This window comes from Eschrichtius robustus, chromosome 10 (assembly GCF_028021215.1).
Source record: "Eschrichtius robustus isolate mEscRob2 chromosome 10, mEscRob2.pri, whole genome shotgun sequence".
NCBI lineage: Eukaryota > Metazoa > Chordata > Mammalia > Artiodactyla > Eschrichtiidae > Eschrichtius > Eschrichtius robustus.
The window spans coordinates 106,370,395-106,391,206 of record NC_090833.1 but is presented as its reverse complement, the minus strand read 5'-3'; the positions used below and the strand labels follow the sequence as shown (position 1 = coordinate 106,391,206).

At 40.5% G+C, this 20,812-nt stretch overlaps 1 protein-coding gene across 2 annotated transcripts in view; it reads right to left on the bottom strand.

Moving 5' to 3' along the window:
• DOCK5 (dedicator of cytokinesis 5) overlaps positions 1-20,812 on the bottom strand; it is a 215,571-nt gene that overhangs the window by 87,498 nt on the left and 107,261 nt on the right. For both annotated transcript variants that reach the window (XM_068552741.1, XM_068552742.1), the window contains 7 exons: positions 18,538-18,667; positions 15,861-15,933; positions 12,048-12,190; positions 9,405-9,530; positions 4,528-4,652; positions 2,453-2,551; positions 866-938 (listed from right to left, as the gene is read on the bottom strand). In XM_068552741.1, the coding sequence (XP_068408842.1) occupies positions 866-938; positions 2,453-2,551; positions 4,528-4,652; positions 9,405-9,530; positions 12,048-12,190; positions 15,861-15,933; positions 18,538-18,667 (769 nt within the window). The remainder of the gene's footprint in view (positions 1-865; positions 939-2,452; positions 2,552-4,527; positions 4,653-9,404; positions 9,531-12,047; positions 12,191-15,860; positions 15,934-18,537; positions 18,668-20,812) is intronic.

The following is a 20,812-nucleotide window of genomic DNA, read 5'->3' as shown; positions in this document are numbered from 1 at the left end:
ATTTTGCTTTTCAAACACATTTCTCCACCAGCACCCTTCACTGGCCTAACTTCTGCTCACCTTCAAGTCGCAGCTAGGATGTAGGAAACCTTATGCATAAATCCCCAGGCGGGGTTAGGTGCTGTGCTTACTCCTTGATGTTTGCTGCTGTAACACGTATCACGTTGATCTGAACTTCATCACCTGTTTTCTTGCTCATCTTCCTAACTAGACCACAGAGACTTTTCAGAGCAGTGACTGTGTCCTATTTGCTGTCATCTACTCAGGGCCTGGCCTGCAGTCTGGTAGGTAGATGGCATTCAAAAAATTCAGTTTGGAAGGAAGGACTGCATTTTTATGCAGTGCTGAATGAGAACAACACTTCCAGAAATGTTGTGATCAGTCTGAAAATAATCAATATTCTCCTCTGTTCACACCTTAGGAAAGTCAACTCATAAACTGTGATCTAAGACTTGAAACAGTTCTTTCACGAAAAAAAAATAATTTGGGAAACAACAGATTGAACAGTTTTCTTGCTTCAGGATTTCTCAGCAATGTGGCAACATACACGGTGAACGTCTAAGAGGGAGACATAATATACAAGCACTTTCTATCCCTATTCAACAGGGAAACTCTTTTTGTCAGACAGCATCTATTAGCATTGTAGAACCTTAGTACTCATAGAACACATTTCAGGGAAATTCTGATATACAATGATAAACACAGATCTTAGAAGCACAGAAAAATTCATTTTAAGATTTCCTTAGCTTCAAAGAATCTTGAAATAAAGATTTCAAGTATCTCATTCTACAAACCCACAAAAGAGCTGTCAAGCAAGAGTAAACACTGTGTGATTGAAATATGTCGTAGACCTCCTAATACTCACATTCCTGAGATGACCGGTGTCGGAAGGTAAATCTTATATGGCAGCGAGCAACTTCTTCTATAGCAATGGATACCTGCACAATAATAAGGTGTATCAATACAGTCCCCCGCACTCATAGTTCATTTTATAAAATGAGGCACATTTTAGTATCTGATCACATTGAGTAATTCCTATAGAGTTAGATTTGGTGCAGGGTTTCATTCAAAGGAGATTTAGCTATTTTTCAAAACCAAAAGAATCTCAAGAGAAGATCACCTTTGCTGTTTATCATAGATTCTGAAAACGGAGATATTACAAATTTCTAGTGCTTTCTCAAGTGTGAAGCAGGAGATACTTCAGAGAGAAAAGATCAGTACTTTCAGGTCTGTGCACAAGACTGCAAGGTGTACATGGATATGTTAATAGTTAGGGCCTATAATAGAAGGAAAAGATAAAATACTGGGGACAAGGAAGCTTTTTTTTTTTTTTTTTGCTGCTTACATATACAGAAGAGACAGGGGAAACAGAGGCGTGGAGCAATGTATAGAGCAGAGAATTTGTAGCAAATAGTTAAATAAATTATGGCATGATTATATAACGAATATTATGCAAGTATCTAAAAATATACTTCTGAAGGCTTTTTAATGCCTCAAGAGAGTTTGAAAAGGCACAATATAAATTTGTATGAACAGCATGATCCAAAACATATGAAGTATATAACATTGTGGAAAATGGTTACTTCTGAACTAAGATATTAGTGCAACTTTTTTTTTTAGTTTTCTATGGAGAGCTCATAAAACTTTGACAATCAGAAAAAGCTGATGTGGATAAAGAACAAGGTCCTACTGTATAGCACAGGGAACTATATTCAATATCCTGAAGTCAACCATAAAGGAAAACAATATAAAAAAGAATGTATATATATGTATAACTGAATCGCTTTGCTATACAGCAGAAATTAACACAACATCGTTAAGTCAACTATACTTCAGTAAAAAACCAGAACAACAAAAAAGGAAAGAGTTGATGGAGTCTGGGGCTCAGAAGAAGTGGAATCCAGTTTAGGTTCTGACACGAGCAGCTAGAGGAACTTGGTCGCTTCACTTCTCTGAGTGTCAGTTACGTCATCAGAAAATGGGCTACTGCAACTCGGACCATTTGTCGCAGAGCTACTGTGAGGCTCACACAAACGGACTGATCTCAAGAGCACTTTGGAATTTGTAAGACACATACTTAAATTGAAAAGAAGCCCAGCAAACTTGGTTAGAGGCCAAGAAGGAAAGAAATGTTAGGAAACCGCTTGCGGAGTGTGAAAATTTCCATTTGGTTCTGGACCATCTTGGCAGCCTCTTACATCATTACAACATCAAGTTTCTCTCTTCCAATTTCAACACGTTTACGAACGAGAATGTTACTTAAGATTTCTGAAGTTTACGAAAGAGAAGTGAGCTTCTGCAGAGCTACGATGATCAATTCATTTCTGATTGCACACCACAGGCAACCTATCTAAAACTTCAGGATAAAGGAGGAGCGATTTGTGGGTGAAAAGAAGAAAGGAATCTAAACGAGGTTTCATATATGGTAGGGTTACAGATGACACGTTCTCACCTTGACAGTCTCATACCAACAGGGCTGCTTGACTTGGTAATAGACCACTGATTTGTACTCGGAAATGCCTTCGTATCCAGCACCAGGATGAATTGCTTTCTTCGGATGGAAAGAAAAAATCAGGAGGGGGTAGTAATATCTAGAACACTAAGGGTATTCCACATGGCCAGCACATGCCTTACACCGGCATACATAAGCTGATTACATCTGGGGGTGAACAGTAGAGTGAGAATGAGTTTCCAAGAAAATATGGAGTATATATATATATATATATATACAATGGAACACTACTCAGCTATAAAAAAGAATGAAATAATGTCATTTGTAGCAACATGGATGGACCTAGAGATTACCATACTAAGTGAAGTAAGTCAGACAGAGAAAGACAAATATCATATGATATCACTTGTATGTGGAATCTTAAAGAAAATGATACAAATGAACAAAACATTGCTATTTACAAAACAGAAACAGACTCACAGACATAGAAAACAAACTTATGGTTACCAAAGGGGAAAGGTAGTGGGGAGGGATAATTAGGAAGTTGGCATTGACATATACACACTACTATATATAAAATAGATACACAATAAGGACCTCCTGTATAGCACAGGGAACTATACTCAATATTTTTAAATGACTTATATGGGAGAAGAATCTGAAAAATAATATAGATAGATAGACAGATAGATGGATGGATAACGGAACCACTTTGTTGTACACCTGAAACTAACACAATATTGTAAATCAACTGCACTTCAATAAAAAAAATAATTAAAAAAAAAAAAAAAAAAGAACGAGTTTCTAGCACTTTGATGGTCCAAGTGTCTCAATGTGTAGTAGCTAAGGCACCCAGCACAAGCTTAACGTTCCTCTTTGCTGGAACTTTTCTTCTCTCTTCCATCCCAGCCATACACTGTCCTTTCTTTCTTTCTTCTTTCCTCTCTCAGGGAACAGAGGCCTAGAGAGGGTGACCGGGAGCTCCAGCACGTGTGCAGACACACTGCTGTGTGAGGTCCTGTCTATACTCTGCTTTAAGGACCTGACATGTAGGTGTGGCATGTTCACTAGAACTTAGGGTTGTGTCTCTTCCTAGAAATGAACCACTTAGTTCAGTAGCATCAGGCCTCCCTGGGGGCACTTCCAAGCTAGTTAGCAGAGCCGTGAAGATGTGTACTTGAACTCCTGGGGCAAAAGGACTCTCAACAGCACAAAGAAATCACTCCCGTACCGTGGCCCACAGCATTCTGCTTATCCCTCTATGCAGAAGACAACTTAGTCAACTGATTCCTTGGAAGATAATCATATCCATGGGGAAGTGCAGGGGTTGTGTACTCGGCTGTACCCCTGCCGTGAGGGACTCAATGAATGGAGTGCATTCCGAAGCAGGTAACTATGGCTCATACAAGAGGAGACAGATGTCAGCTGGGACAATGAAAGCCTCCCCCTGCCTCTCCTTCTCCTTGATGTCAGAATGAAGAGTCACTTCTGTTGGAGGAACAGTGGACCGGAAGGCAGGACACCTGTGTCCGTTCCCAGTGCCACCACTAAGTCCTGTGCTTCCCTGAGAAAATAGCTTGTCCTTTCTGGGCTGCAGTTTCCTGATTCCTAAAACTAAAGAGCGTGGTAGTTGACCTCGAACCAAGAGCCTTTCTGGTGTAACAGCTCTAACGGGCGCATCTCCGCTGGTTTAGCTCACCCAGGGGGAGGGCGTGTGCCCTCCACATGACCTGGGCAGGAATGCCACTCCATGCCAGCCCCAGAGGACCTTATCAGTCTTGAAAGTGGCTAAATAACTTGAAAATGACACAGAATCTCTGCATCAGAAGTGTACACCTGAAATCCCTGGTGGCTTAAGGTCTTTCTCAGCACAGGAGAAATCATGAAAATAAGAGTCTACATGAATTTATTACTACAATTGGTGATTGCTAATCACAAATTTAACAGGTTTCCTATTTTTTCCTTGTGAAACACCAAATGCACTCTACAGTGGAGAACAATTAACATCATGCCTCAAGTCCTGTTGTTGTAAAGGAGCATGTGATGGCAGCGGGACTGCTGGGGACACCACGTACCTCCAAGAGCCCGCCCTCCTCATCATACACAGACATGGTCACCTCCACGTTCTTCGGTGTCTTCTTTTTCCCTTTGTCAAACTCCCCATGGATCAGGGTGACGTAAATATCATTCCGAACATCTCCTGCAACATGACAACCCATCCTGTGAGTGGTGCTGTGTGGAGTCATTTTTAAATTTCAGGATGTAATAAGATGCAAATTATAAGGAAAATATAAAATGTTCTGACTTGGTAATAAACTATTCATACAGCAGAAGTTTCTATGTGTATTGTTCCCTGTAGCTTACCTCATTCTACCTCTCTATATATACCACAGTGTCTTTGGAGTACAGTTTAGTGTCTATCAGCAGATGAATGGATAAAGAAGATGTGGTGTGTATATACACACACACACACACACATACACACTCACTGGAATACTACTCAGCCAGAAAAAAGAATAAAATTTTGCCATTTGCACCAACATGGATGGACTTGGAGGGTATTGGTGAAATAAGCCAGACAGAGAGAGACAAATACTGTATATCACTTGTATGTGGAATCTAAAAATTAAAACAAACTAGTGAATATAACAAAAAAGACACAGCCTCACAGATATAGAGAAAAGCTAGTGGTTACCAGTGGGCAGAGGGAAGAGGGGAGGGGCAAGATAGGGGTAGGGGAGGAAGAGGTACAAACTACTATGTATAAAATAAGCTACAAGGATATATTGTACAGCACAGGGACTATAGCCAATATTTTATATTAACTATAAATGGAATATAACCTGTAAAAATTGTGAATCACTGTTGTACACATGAAACTTACCAAAGATTGTACATTAACTATATTGCAATAAAAAAACATGAGCAATGATTTATCCATAGGGATATTCACTGTGATATTGTTGGTGAATGTGAAAACTTGGAATCATCCTCGATTTCCAACCACAGAAACAGTTGAATAAGTTATGGTACAATAAAATGAAATAATATTGATTTACTCACTTAAAAAACGGACTGAGCACCTACTCTGTACCAAGCACTGTGTTAGGTGTTTGGGAAACGATGGTAAGCCATGCACCAGCCTTGCTCTCATGCAGCTGTAAGTCTGGTGGGCAAGAGAAGCATTCTCAGACAATCACCTGATGAAATGCATCATTACAAAAGAAGGGAAAGGCCAGGCTCGGTGAAAGCATCACACTAAGTCCCAACCTTGTTTGGAAGGTGTGGGAATCCCTCCTTTGAGCTGATATTGGAGGCGTGGGAGGAAGAGGGAGAGAGAATAGCATGTGCAAAGGCCCGGAGGTAGTAGATATATGATGGAAGTCTTCAAGTGAGGGGAAAGCTGTGGTGAGATGAGGCTAGAGACAGACATAAGACAAGTCTCCCTGAGGCCTGCAGGCCAAGTGAAGAATTTGAACCTTCATCCTAAGTATAAACAGAAGTCATGTTTTCAGCAAGGAGGGAGTGGGACGAAATCAGATAGGCATTTATAAAAGATCATTCATGCTATGGTGTGGAGAATGAGGCAGAAAGAGCAGAAACAGGAAAACCAGTTAGGAAGCGCTGGCACTTGTTCAGGGAATTGATGACAGTAGCTACAAGCTGGGTAGCAGCAACAGGATGGAGAGAAGGGGGTGGCACTGAGAGGCCTTTGAAAGGGAAAACTGGCAGGTCTCCTCCATTAATTTTGTGTGAGATGTAAAGGAAAGGAGTGTCAAGGGTGATCTTCAGGCTTCGTGTTTGTGCAGCTGGATGGATGAAGGGCTGTTCTCTTAGATAAAACACAACAGAAGAGTCAGGTCTAGATGCCCAGGATGACAAGTTCCAAATGCGGATTTTGAGTAAGAAATAAACAAGGAGAAGAGTGATCCAATGGGAAGAGGACCCACTCAAATCCTGAGGCAGGAAGCAGTTGGATGGACGGTTGTGGAGTTTAAAGGAAGGGTCTTGGGCCTAGAGATTTGGATTTGGAGGCAACTAACACACAGAAGCAAAATGAGTGGATGAGATCACCAAGGGAGGGAATAGAGGGGAGAAGGAAAGGGGTCCTGTTACAGATTGAATTGTGCCCCTCCCCCCAAATTCATATGTTAAAGAGGTGAATAAGGTAAAATGAGGTCATAGGGCGGGTCCTAGTCCAATATGACTGGTGTCCTTATAAGAAAAGATTGGGACACAGACACACACAGACTGAGGGGTGACGGCGTGAGGACACAGTGAGAAGGGGGCCACCTGCAAACCAAGGAGAGAGGATTCAGAAGAAACAACCCTACAGATACATTGATCTTGGACTTCCAGTGTCCGGAACTGTGAGAAAACAAACTTCCGTTGTTTAAGCCACACGGCCCGCAGTATTTTGTTATGGTAGCTCAAGCAAACTAAGACAGGGCATAAGGACCAAAGACTGAGCAACTCCAGCATTTAAAGGTGAGGTCGAAGATGCTCAGGTGGCAGAGGAGTCCTGGGAGAGGCCTCAGGGGAATGGAGAAAAAGAGGGGTGTGTGGGATCACCGACAGCGAGGGGGAACATTTCACGGAGGGAGTGGTCAACCTTGTCACGTACTGGCCCGAGACGACCATTACGCTAAAAATATCCAGTGGACTTGGTGACACTGTAATCTTTGGTGACTAGTGACGGCCATTCCAGACGGGACAGAGGGAGACTGGCAGGTGAGGAAACAGAGAGTATATAATCTCTTCCAAGAATTTAGCTATAGGAGAAAGTGCAGGAGAGGGAGGAGTTTAAGGTGAATCTGCAGCCTGTTTAAATGATGGTGAGAGGGAGCCCAGGTGAGTGATGTTAGCCCAGATCTATATTCCTCAAACCTGGCCGATTACCAGAATCCCCCACAGAGCCCTGGTCATACAAACTGCATCAGAGTCTCTGGAAAAATCTGGGAATCGGTATCTTCATATTTCCCAGGTGATCCTGATTGGCTGATCCAAAGACTAGCATATTTGGGAACCATCATCCGAGATGATTTTTAAAGTCCGTTATAGCCCTGGAAGTTTATGAACCAATACTATTGAATAGAAAGAATCTTTCCAAGCCAGATTTACAAGATAAATGCACTTTGTCCAAAAGATAAACTTCTCTATTTTATTTTTTCAGATTTCGGTCTTGCTGTAGCAATAAAACTGGCTTCAGTTATAGGAAGAGTATCAATACTTATTTTTATAAACAACAAGAAGACAAAACATTTTCTTAGAATGTTGATGAATATGTATTAGGGTGAAATGGCCCTGGAAGGGATGAAATAAGCAGATGAAAAACTACTTTTCATGAGAAAAGAAGAAAAAGATAATCTCAATTTTAGAACTCTTTCATTCATTCATTCCACAAATATACTTTTAATACTCACCATGTACAGAAATGTGTGAGGCATCAAATTATTACTGCTCCTTAATTTCCCAAAGGAGGAACAAGATCTTGTATTAGTTTAAAAGAACCTGAATTTTTTTTAAAATTTATTTTATTTTTTATTTATTTATGGCTGTGTTGGGTCTTCGTTTCTGTGCGAGGGCTTTCTCTAGTTGCGGCAAGTGGGGGCCACTCTTCATTGCGGTGCGCGGGCCTCTCACTATCGCGACCTCTCCTGTTGCGGAGCACAGGCTCCAGACGCGCAGGCTCAGTAGCTGTGGCTCACGGGCCTAGTTGCTCCGCGGCATGTGGAATCTTCCCAGACCAGGGCTCGAACCCGTGTCCCCTGCATTAGCAGGCAGACTCTCAACCACTGCACCACCAGGGAAGCCCCAGAACCTGAATTTTTATGCAATACATAACAGCTTGATTTTCGAGAATTTTTCTAACATGCTAAAGATTGTTTATTCATATATTCTTTCTTCCTATCTATCAAGTATACAACATACTTATATTTTAATATTTATAACACATATATTTTATATAATACACATATATAAGGTTCCTCGAGGGGATGATTTCCTTTTACCACTATAACAATCAAGAAAGTAAATGGGGGCTTCCCTGGTGGCGCAGGGGTTAGGAATCCGCCTGCCAATGCAAGGGACACGGGTTCGATCCCTGGTCCTGGAAGATCCCACATACCGCGGAGCAACTAAGCCCGTGCGCCACAACTACTGAGCCTGCGCTCTAGAGCCCGTGCTCTGCAGCAAGAGTAGCCACTGCAATGAGAAGCCCGCGCACCGTGACAAAGAGGGGTCCCCGCTCGCCGCAACTAGAGAAAGCCCACACGCAGCAACGAAGACCCAACGCAGCCAAAAATAAATAAATAAAATAAATAAATTTATTTTTTAAAAAAAAGAAAATAAATGGGTTAAATCAGTGAATTCACGAGAACACATATGCAGATTACCAACACGCGGTGGCAAAAAAAGATGAAACTAAAGTAGGAAACTGCAGAATGTTTACATTCTTGTCACCACAAGTATGAGGAGAGCCGAGAACATAGTTGGAGCTTAAGCCACTGGAGCAGAAGGTCCAGTTGAGTCTGAGCTGAGTGGGCACCTCGCTGGAATTTCCTGGCAAGGAGCTCACGGTGCTGGTGATGTCATCATGAGAAGAGGTACGTGCAGATGAAGTAAATTATTCTCGGGACAGAGAACCTGTGCTATTTAGCGCTACTTAATGGATGATCTAGGAAGTATTTCAGAGGGGCTTGTGCAGAACATAAAGGAAGAGAAAGCAAAGAGAAATTTGAGTACATTTAAAAGCATTCTCTTGGGTTTGCACACTGGGTAGTTTTCTAAAGCACTGCAACCCCGTGTCTATCTCCCACTGTCTCGATATCACTGAATGCAAATAATGAAATCTTACGGATCCATGTTGCCTCAAGAGTCCCATTAGAAGTGATGGCTGCATGGAACAAACTCCTAGAGGACGCAGAACAGGTGAATCAAGCAAAGTGTTTACCTGGAAGGATTATTTCAGGAAAGCCCATTTTCCGGGCGATTGCTGTGGATCTATCCACCAAGTGTGAAAAGTTTTTCTGAACCTGTGTGAGGTCCCCCGGCAGTAGCTTCAAGGACACCCAAAGTCCTTTAAAGAAAGAAAAGATAAACTTTTAGCTCTTTGTTAATGATCCATATAATAAACACACACAAACGCTGAGAAAAATATATGTGTGGTATTGATACAAAAACACATTATAAAGATGTAAATTCTCCCCTAGTTAACTTAGAATTTTAATGATACTCCCAACAAAATCACAGTAAGATTTCTTTGCGAATCTGACAGAAATGTGAATGGATGTTTACTTTGGGGAAAAAAAAATAAAGATAGCCCCTCTCAGATATCAAAATACTGTAAAGTTATAGTAATGAGTGATATTAGTAGTAGAAAAGATATATAAATCAATGGAAACAATGAAATCAAGTACTATTATATACAGCAATTAAACATAGCAAAAGAGACATAACAAATCATGAAAAATGGAACAATTCTATAAACGTGCTGGGATAATTTTCTAGCTACTTAGAACAGAATCAATCTAACCTCTCACCACACATTTTCACTAAAAGAAATTCCTAATATAACAGAAAAGTAAACAGAAAAAAAGACAGGAAATTAAAGGAAAAAATAAGTGTATCACTATCAAATCTCTGAGTATGAACCATTTTTCTAAGTAGAGAAACAAATGAAGAAATCACAAAAGCAAAAGAATTATCTATACAAACTGAAATTTTGATATTCATAAAAAGTAAAAGGTATACTTCATAAACCATATACTACATACGCCTATAAAAGGCATGGTGAAATACTTATAAGAAATTAGGAATTCATACTCATTAGAAGAAAAACATTCAGATCCTCACAAATAAACAGAACATGAATATACAATTCACAAAGAAGTACAAAAAGTTTATAAATATTTGGCAAACCAGAAATTGAAAAGTATGTGTCCTAAGTAAGACAAATTATTATCTTCATTACACAAAGAGTTCACAAAAACTTTAGAAAGGAAGGAAAACTTTAGAAAACTCCTAAATATCAATACATATGAAGGCCAGATAATTCACTGTCACATAGTTTTTAAAAATGCTACAGTGGTCTACTTTTCACCTTTCAAACAGGTAAAGATTTTTAAACATAAGTTTGCAAAGTGGGCATATGGTAACTAGTGCCCACAGGAAGAAACCTATGGGAAGTATTCTGGAAATATGTACATCTCCGGGTTTAAGCTCGTTCCTATCATTTGGCCCAGAAATCCTACTTCCGGGAATTTTCTTGAGGAGGCAGTCCTAAAATTGGAAAAAGCTTCATGTATAAAGACAGTCATAGCAGAGTTATTTAAATTTATAATGGTAGCAAAATAGAAAGCATTTAAGTGTTTACCTAGGGATTCCATGCTCAAAAAAAAAAAAAAAAAAATCCAAGCAATGGAATATTACGCAGCCACAAAAAATATTTATGAAGAGCATGAAAACATTTGAGAAGTGTATTGCTAAGGAGGAGGAGAAGGAATGGTATTCTTTTTTCAGTTTTGTTAAAAAAAATTGTACATATACAGTAATCTATTTAGTGTAAGGGTTTTCCACTCTAACAAATTATATCCTTAGGTTAGGAGTTCCAAAACAACAGAAATACATTTAGTTATTTATTTTCAGATTCTATGATTCCTCACATGTATTTACTACTCAGGATAACTGTGAACACATGGCAAATTAAATATGCTGAAAATGTTTCCTAAATGCTTCCACTTCAGAAGACAATTACAGGTAGTAAAAAAAAAAAAAAAAAAAAAAAATTGACTCAATCTTCAAAATTATCCCCAAATCATCACCATCTGAATTTTAGATTTTAAACTATTTTCCCTTATTATTTGAGTTAAAAATGCAGTTTCAATAAGCAGAACTCCTCTGAGTTAAAACTATATCAACAAAATGATATATGGAGGTGCTAAAAACAACTAAAAATGTTGTGCTAGGTAGCCCATTAGTTTATATTAATACATATTCATTTGCATTACTTTGGTCTCCTTCCTCTCAATTTTAGGAAACGTATTGGGAGAAACATATTCAGAGAGTGGAACATAATTATCCTCAAAACTCTTTTTCTTAACTAATGAGAACCTACTGTATAGCACAGGGGACTGTACTCAATGCTCTGTGGTGACCTAAATGGGAAGGAAATCCAAAAAAGAGGGGATATATGTATACGTATAACTGATTCACTTTGCTGTACAGCAGAAACTAACACAACATTGTAAAGCAACTATACTCCAATAAAAATTAATTTTAAAAAATTTTAAAAAAAAACCTTTTTCTTTGTGCCTTGACCTGTGGAAACACCACGGGGATTACAGGTCAGACAAAAGTGAGGAAAGACTCATGGGATGAGAATCTGTTCTATAGAATTTACAAAATACAGCTGTGATCCAACTCTCTTAAGTCTTAACTGCCTTTAGACGGAAACTGAGGTGGGCAGTCCCCAGCAGGGTCTGTTTTATATCAGAGAAAGATAGTGAAAGGGCCAGAGTCCAAGGACTCAGCTCTGAGCACCACCCCTCCACCCCTGCCAGAGTCCCCTCCCAGCTCAGTACATAGGGCTGTGTACCTTGTCCTTTGTGATTCACTTCCTTGGCTGCTATCACTTTATTCAAGACTGAAGTGAGTGGTTCATTCTCCCCAGTCACATGGGATGTTATCAGGGGCGACATGATTAGCTGCCTCTGCCGGATATAGGTTTCCATGGCAATTCTGGGAAAGTCAGAAATGATTGGTAAGGAAAAAAGAGGAAGTCTCTGCAGCACAGCCTCAGATAGTGGTGGGTCCGATGCGCGTCATTTGGAAATATAAACAGTAAAGGAACCTAATTACAGGATACTTTCCATCTTTATTTTCCCACCGGGGGCCTATCTCAGACACTGAATTCATCTTGAAATGACTTGGGGTAATGAGGGGAAAAATAAACCCCAAGAACAAACAAAACCGACAGTCAAATGTTAACAACTAAAACCAGGGGCAATGCTTGATGCACTTTATAAGGTGGGAGAGGCTGCAGAAATGGAATGGTAGAAGGACGGAGGAAGGGGCAGGAAGACCCAGCCTCCAGTTCTGGCTCTACTTGCCAAGTGAGCTCTGCTAGAGTCTCCCCTCTGGGCCTCAGTTTCCTCATCTGTAAGGAAATGGGCCAGGATCACATGCCGTGAAGGCCCACATCTAGTGACAACACTCAATGTACAAGAGCGGTATGTACGCAGCGGCTTCGGGATGGTGTTCGTAGAACCCCACGTGATGAAGAACTATGTTTAGGGTTGCAATGGCACAGCCACCAGCAAATAAGAGCCACTTTAAAGATCACATCAGGCTGAGGCTCGTACAGGGGGATCAAAGAGCCAAACACAGCCCCCATTCTATGGAAAGCACAAGTGCTGTCAATAACTACATATCAGCCTGGAGCGGGACAACGGTGGCCAGTCTTCTCTGCTGTGGTTTTGTTCTCTTGCCCATGACACACAGGCCAGCTTTCTCTGCAGGGTTCAGACCTGTACCCTGACAACAGCGGGGAAGCATTCTGCAATATGTTCCTGAAAGGTGGGATTGCGACAGTCTGAGTTGTTTTCAAATGACTCCCTCTTAGACTAGCAGGATACACGCATAAAACTCTCCCAATATAATAATCGCTATAAAGCTTTCGAGGTAAGTTATGAAAGCATTTGCCATAAATCTTAGGAGTTCAATGCCAGAGGCTGTGATTTGCATCGTGAAAGCTGTACAGTGGCTGTTGGCCACACAGTGAGTGGTAATCAAATTAGGGCTGGACTCCTTGGAGACTCAAAGCTTGTATTATTATACGGTGGAGACAGTCTGAAAGCTCACTGTTTCAGCACGGCCGCTAGGTAAGAGCTGGTTCAGAAAGTAAGTGGGGAGGCACATAACCAAAGAAGCAATCCACCTCAGAAAGTGAGACAAATACAGAGAAACACATTTGAGATAACTCATATCCATAATGCGGCTCCTATTTTATATATATTTATAATATTATTTGTACGGAGTAGAATAAATTTCATATCCATGAATGCTGCCCCGATAATTCATATATATTGAAACATATATAATATTATATATATTATTATATAACATTTCATATAACTCCCACATCCATGAATGCTGCTCCTAGTACATATATACATATAAAATATACATATATTATACATATATACATAGTACATAATTAGAATATATGTATATATAATAGAAATAACATTCATGGATATGAAAATTATTTATAGTATATCACAAGTATATTTATATTTTATGTATTTACATATTCACATTTATGCTATGTATTTTATTTAATATTTATTATATTTACATAAGATATTGTAATATAGTTGGTTTAATATATGAAATCATTTAATTTAATGCATTAATATAAAATTATATATTTTAATATATGTACTAATTTAATATATCACACTTATTTAATATACTTAAATATACATATTTACATTGGGAGCAGCAGTCATGAATTTGAAAGTTGTGTCATAATTCACACTAGCACTAAGCTACATAAAATATTTACCTCACCATATTCTCGGAGGGTCAGTGTATAGGTGGTAGGATACTAGATAAGCACATATTTTAAAAATTATTAATAGCAGCTTCTGGATGAGAAGGGAAGTACTACTTAGCACAAACTATTTATACTATTATATTTAGAAACTTATCCAAAAGTGCTGGACTTTAAAATGAAAGATAAGGATTTTTATATTTTAAATAAAATTACATATAATACCTATTTATTGTAGAAAGAATAGTAAGCAGAGTTAAACCAAAAGAGGGGCAAAATCACCTAGAGTTACACCAACAGAAATAATCACTGTTAATTATGGAGTATATAATGCATTGTAACAATTTATATTCTTATAAGTAGTATTTATACCCACTGAACGCTGGATACCATATATTTTTAAAACTTCGTCAACCCCAAAACTAAACCTCATTGTTTCATTTGCCTTTCATTGATTCTCAATGAATTTATAGGCCATTTCTTTGCATGTGTATGTTTCCTTCTTACTTCCTTATGAACTTGTATTAATTCCTTATAATTTAGAAATATTTATTCTTTTTCACAGACATTGCAAAGATATTATTAAATTTTTTCTATGTATAAGTTGTCTAAACTTTCTGTGAGGCTAAACCTACCAATTTTTCTTCTTTAGTCGAATCTTTGGTGTCTGACTCAGAAAGGCCTCCGACACATCACAGCGTATAAAACTTTTGTTTTCCTATAGTACTTTAAGATTTTTGGCTCTTACACTTACATGTGTTATCATCTGGAATTTACAGTGGTGTAAGTTGGGACATGAGGATCTAACTTATGTTTCTTAAATGGTTAGCTAATTTTCTCAAACACTATCTTTTGCATAGTTTATCTTCTCCACTGATTTCAAAATTAATATTTTAAAATAATTTTAAAAATATATAACCATATTACTTATTACTAATAAAATCACATATTAACTCAAATATCCTTGGGCTGGTTTCTGGAATTCTCGGTTCGTCATATTGATCTGTTGTGGTGGCCGCATACTGGCCGAGACAATCATTTTTTCTCACTGACACGACTGCCCTGTTAGGAGTCAGATCCAGCAACGTCCCAGCCACCTGTGCAAGGTAAGTGGCGCGTGCTTGCTAGAGTATGAGCCAGTCATGATGTTCACACGTGCGCTCCTTCAGCGTTACGGGGATAGAGAGTAGCTCTCCGACATCCCCCAGTGGCCCACCCAGGGCTCCAGCTCCTAGACTCAGTATGGGGAGCTGAGTGCGGCTCTGCGGGGCAAGCTTCCATGCATTCCCAGGCTGGCTTTCCTCCGCTTGCAGGAAAACAGGGATTAGTCTACCCTTCACTCTCGCATCTCCTGAACCTTTGTTACTCAAAGTGTGAGCCCCAGACCTGCAGTAGCACCATCACCTAGAAGCTTGTCAGATGCAGACTCCAGACCCACCAGAGCACGTTTTGCATCCTAACAAGATCCCAGGTGATTCATGTGCAGGTTACAGTCTGAGAAGCCCCGTGCTATTCTGCTTGATTCCTCGTCCTCTGTGATACCTGTTCCATAGGACAAAGTACAGGTAAACTTTGGCATTTCTGGCATTTAAATGGCACCATAATCTGGTAGGTTCGCCCCTTATGTTCCTTTGGTCATTTCCGTAGAATCAGGAAAGTTCAGTCACCCTCTTAACGGAGTGCAATATGAAGGACTTTGAATAAAGTCTTCTGTTGGCTCCGCTCTGACAATCTTCCCGCTTAAGAGCTTTCCTTTTCTAACTGGGCAAAAGGTTCCTAGCACCTGGTTCTAACACACCATCCAAAGGCCTAATCCAGGTCTCAAGTCACCTGGGATAATGCCCAAGTACTTACTGCTGAAAGGGAATAAAATGCTGCTTTTCTTCATCATCCACCTTCCCGTGTATGATATCGGTAATATCCATCACTAGGAAAAAGACAAAACTTAATTAAAGAAACTAATTGCTTCAGGCCTCAGTGAGGAACTATGGAAAATTACAGTACAAGCAAACATAGAACCCTGGAGGAAGAAAGAGAGCGAGAGCGAGCAGGGACGTTTCCTTTATTTCTTTGCCAATGATGACTCCCAACGTCCCCAGCCTAGCAGAAGATCAATTCATCAGGGGCTCAGGCAGGGGCTTACGCATTCTCGGATCAACCCTGCAGACTACCTCCTTTAAAAAATTCTACTAGACCAAGTTGGTGAATTCTTGAGTCCCGTGACACTGACACTTTTTAGTAAGCCTGTGTTCCAAGACCCAGAGAACACTCTTTTTTTTTTTGCAGGAGTGTCAATAGAATAAAAGACCTGGGAGAGGAACTCAAGACTTGCCATGGTCCACTGTCCCTCTGATTTGACATTTTCTCACCTGGTTTCCACATAAATGAAGGGCAGCCAGGGCACCAACAGCACAGACTAGAAGACCACATAGTGATTCGGTCTTTGATGCCCAGTAAGAGCTATTAAGGAAGCGCTGTTGTAACCCTACTGCATGGACTGTCTTATTTATACAAATATTAATATTAGCTCTACTTTAAGAGATGAGGAAACTGACTACAGGAAAGGTAGGTGATTTTCCCTAGGTCAGAGGTTTAAGTGGTAAAGCCAGGGTAAGAACCCAACAGTGATTACAGGGCCAAACCATTTAACCTAACTATGCCTGCTGCCCAGAGAACTAATAAGCGGGCCATTCACTCTACAGCTGCTGAGGTTAGGCAGGGGCCATGGCAAGAAGCCATTCCTTGGTTAATAAATTACAATCTAGCCATAAAACACACACTAATGATCCACACCACAGGTAATCCGTTTGGTGATTAAAAGAAATACTGAGATACAAGACAATAATCGTAAGAAAAACTAAAGAAAACGGAGGAAATGCTTTCTCAAATCAACCCGAACATATAGCGCATAAGGCTTGGGAATGAATAAAGTTAGTGAAAGGAAGCTGTAGAAAGCAGGGCATGACATCAACTTGCTATCAGCCCTTAATAGACCCCTGAAAACATTGCATGCACGCACACACGCGCACGCGCACACACACACGCGCACGTGCGCACACACACGCACACGCGCACGTGCACACACACACGCACACACACACACACACTGGAGAATTTGTATTTGAACCCCCAAATAGGCAGTTCATTTGTGAATGACATCACCTAGTTACTCCTAACTTCTGCTGATGTTTGGCATCAAGGCTCCAAGTAAATTAATCTCCACGCCCTGAATGAACACACACACACCCTGAAATGGAAGAGCAAATAAAAGCCTTGAGCTCGATGTTTGAATCTCTATGGCCCAGTTTGAAAGACGACGACCTTGAATATTCCTTAAATCTTTTATGAAAGAATAGACTGCCCGTATAGATGGCTAAGCAGTCCTGGGCCAGGGTTCCTTGCCTTTTCTGGGCTTTTATTTTAATTCACTATCAGGAAGTAGTGCTGTCCCCTCTAGACAGAGCCTGGCCAACCTTGAGAGCAGGTGCAGTGCAAGGCCGTTCAAGGGATGCACGATGCACACAGCCTCCTGGGGTACAGAGGCCGCCTCACCAGCCACGTAACCCACAGGTCAACCCTGACAACGTGCAGTTTCTGGGCCCTTGTTCCAGGGGCAGAACTGATGGCTTTCAAAACTACTTAGTGACCAAAATGTCGGTGCAAGAGCAAAAATATATTTCCTCCATTTAACAAACTACAGAGGAAAATGGAGGGCCTCCTGGAAGGTTATGGACCTTGATTTAAGCCAAGGACCCTCTTTGAAAGCAATGTTGCCTTGGAAGAGCCAATTTCCTAGACATACAAACCACTTTCCCAGGAGAATTTTATTCAATTAAAATCAATACGCAGCCGCAGTCAGGGAAGATTACAACAGTCACACAGAGGCTTTACTGAGAGGGCCCTGCTGCGTACAAGACAGAGTGCTGGGCAGTGAGGGAGAAACAAAGGAGGGGCATCTAGGTGAGGACACAGAACCCACAAAAAGCTACCTGGCAGTTCCAGGCAGTAAACGCAGTGTGTCTGATGCTAGCACTAACAACCAAATGCATCTTGTACCGTCTCTGGGTCTCCTCTCTCCTTCCTCCCTCTTCTCTATCTTTCTTTTAATTTTTTTTTTTATTGTGGAAAAATATACATAACATGAAATTTGCCATTTTGACCATTTTTAAATGTACAGCTCAAAGTGGCATTAAAAACATTCACATTGGACTTCCCTGGTGGCGCAGTGGTTGAGAATCCGCCTGCCAATGCAGGGGACACGGGCTGCTTAAGGCTGAATGACATTCCACTGTATGGAAAGACCATTTTGTCTATCCATTCATCCGTCAACAGACACCTGGGTTGCTTTGGCTACTGTGAACAACGCTGTGGTAAACATGGGTGTGACACTATCTCTTTGAGACCCTGCTTTTAATTCGTTTGGGGATACAGAGGTGGGATTGCTGGATCCTAATCTGATTTTTTGAGGCCCCGCCATACTGTTTTCCCAGTGGCCATACCATTTTACATCCATCTCGGGTTCTTTCTGTACCTGCTACTCCAAAGGGTCTTCGGAGCCCACATGTGTGCTTTTTGCCCTCCTTCAGCTCCATGTGGCCAACCCGGACAATCTGGCACACGAGGCTGATGCGGGGCCGGATGAGGTCTGTGCTGCTGAGGTCCTACGGGGTGGAGAGAACAGGAAAGGAGGTCACACTCCATCACCCTGTCACGCTCATTTCTCTTTTCTCTTCACTCTACAATAAAACACCGTTCAGAGCATACTTCCTAATGCTGAAATATCAGAAGGACTCCTCTCTCCCCCCTAGCCACCCAAGAACCATCATAGCATCAGAGAAAAATGACTGTATTCAAAAAAAGAATTTTTAAAAATTCCCCAGCTCCTACTTCAAATTTATAAATCAGATCGTATTCAATCTCAAGTCTCCAGTTTACACAGGGTATTTAAAAATGGGGTCCCTTGTCATTGCTACTTTATATCCTGGCCAGGGCATATCTGAGCACCAGACGCGTTTCATTGTCAAATGAAATTAAAACTTACAAGACATTGACATTTACTGGGTATCTACACGTGCTGGTGATATTTCATTTCACCTTCCAAATAATCCTGGGAGGCAACTATAACACAGAAATTTACATGCACTGCTTTCTGTAATTATTCATCTGTTTTATGAGGGATATCCATCGAGAGCTTCTGGGTGTGTGTTGACTAATGAGAAATGCGTAGATGAAATGTCTCTGTCTTTTTGTGGCTCATGCTCTATGCTTGTTTGTATTGCTAAGGATGGGTGAGTAAACCCACAAAAGAGCTCACATATCTCATTTGCTTTAATATCAGAAATGATTTAACTGCATCTCAAATTCTTTTCATGAAACGGCTATCCAAGGCCTCTTTACTGAATCAAGAATTACTTTTTAAACAATCAATCCATATCTATCCACTATAATCAAATTAACTCAGGTCTCCAAGATAGGAATATATACCGATGATGATATTAACCTTGAATTTCTACTCTAGGTTTTGTGAGGCTTCTGTTAATAGAAAGATAAAGACTAAGTGACTGGCTACATAAAGTGGGGCACACTGATATTATTCAATTATATACAATCATTTATAAATGAAGTTTCTGTAGAATGTTCAATGACCAAAGAATCAGTCACCGCATTTTATTTAACCGAAAAAGTTGGACATGAAATTTGCATATAGGAAGGGCCTAATTGGTGGGGGGAGGAGGGGAGGGGGTGAATTGCAGCTATTCTGAAACAGCATTGATTAGAAGATGGACCAATGATTCAATGACACCTTTTTGAATGTGTTTTTTTTTTTTTTTTTTTTTTTTTTTAATAATGTACACATTGACTGATAAATGCTTTTTGATTTCAGGGGAAAAAAACCTCACATATCTTAGAATTGAGGAAATACTCTGCGTGTTGGGGAGAGGTTTTGGGAAGAGTTCTAAGCTCTTTTTTGTTGATGTTTTACTAGGTGGTGAAGATGTGGATGGGTCAGGGCAGGGATAGTAATAGACCACTTTTGTCATAGGGGTAGGAGGTTAATAGATGGAATGAATAATAATAAGCAGGAAGGAAGGCAGGCAGGCAGAAAGGAGGGAAGCAGTGGACCAACGTTCCTTCCTATCACTTCCTCTGGTGCTTTACCTTAGACTCTGTTTTCCTTACTGTAAGAGTGGTAAGAGAATAAGCAGACAAAATATGGGTGTGGCTTAAGGGAAAAAGGGAGAAAAGGAAGCCAGTATCTCTTTTAGGCTTAATGGGAGCTGGAAAACCTGCCCACCAAGGCTGTTCAGAGCAGGTGGCAGCAGCTCCAGGGCATTTCAAGCACTGATGTCAAAAAAAAAGGGAGAGAATCCCAAGAAAGTTCCTAGCCCATGAAAAAGAGAGTCACCAGGCCCCAAGCTCTCGCCCAGTACATTTCCTGGCTCTTGATCCATTTACAGCAGCACACCTCCTGCCTCGGGGACGTGGAGAAAAAGAGGGAAAAGTCCATTGAAATATAAGCCAACAATATCCCAATGATCTGTACTGTTCTAGGGTGTGATGGCTTAGGAGTGAATATGATTTGAACCTAATACATTTTTAGAGGGCATCAAATTCAGAACCAGGCAGATCCATCGCCTGACCCTAAACATGGTCCTAAAGTAAATCGCTTGAGGAAATTGGATCCCAAAGATGACAGGTGGGGAATTTTGAAGTGTGTCCATATTTCATTGGAGATCAAAGAAGCCTAACTAAAAGAATTGTGGGCTGACTCACATGATAACTTCTTTTTGAAAGGGCTATTTTAT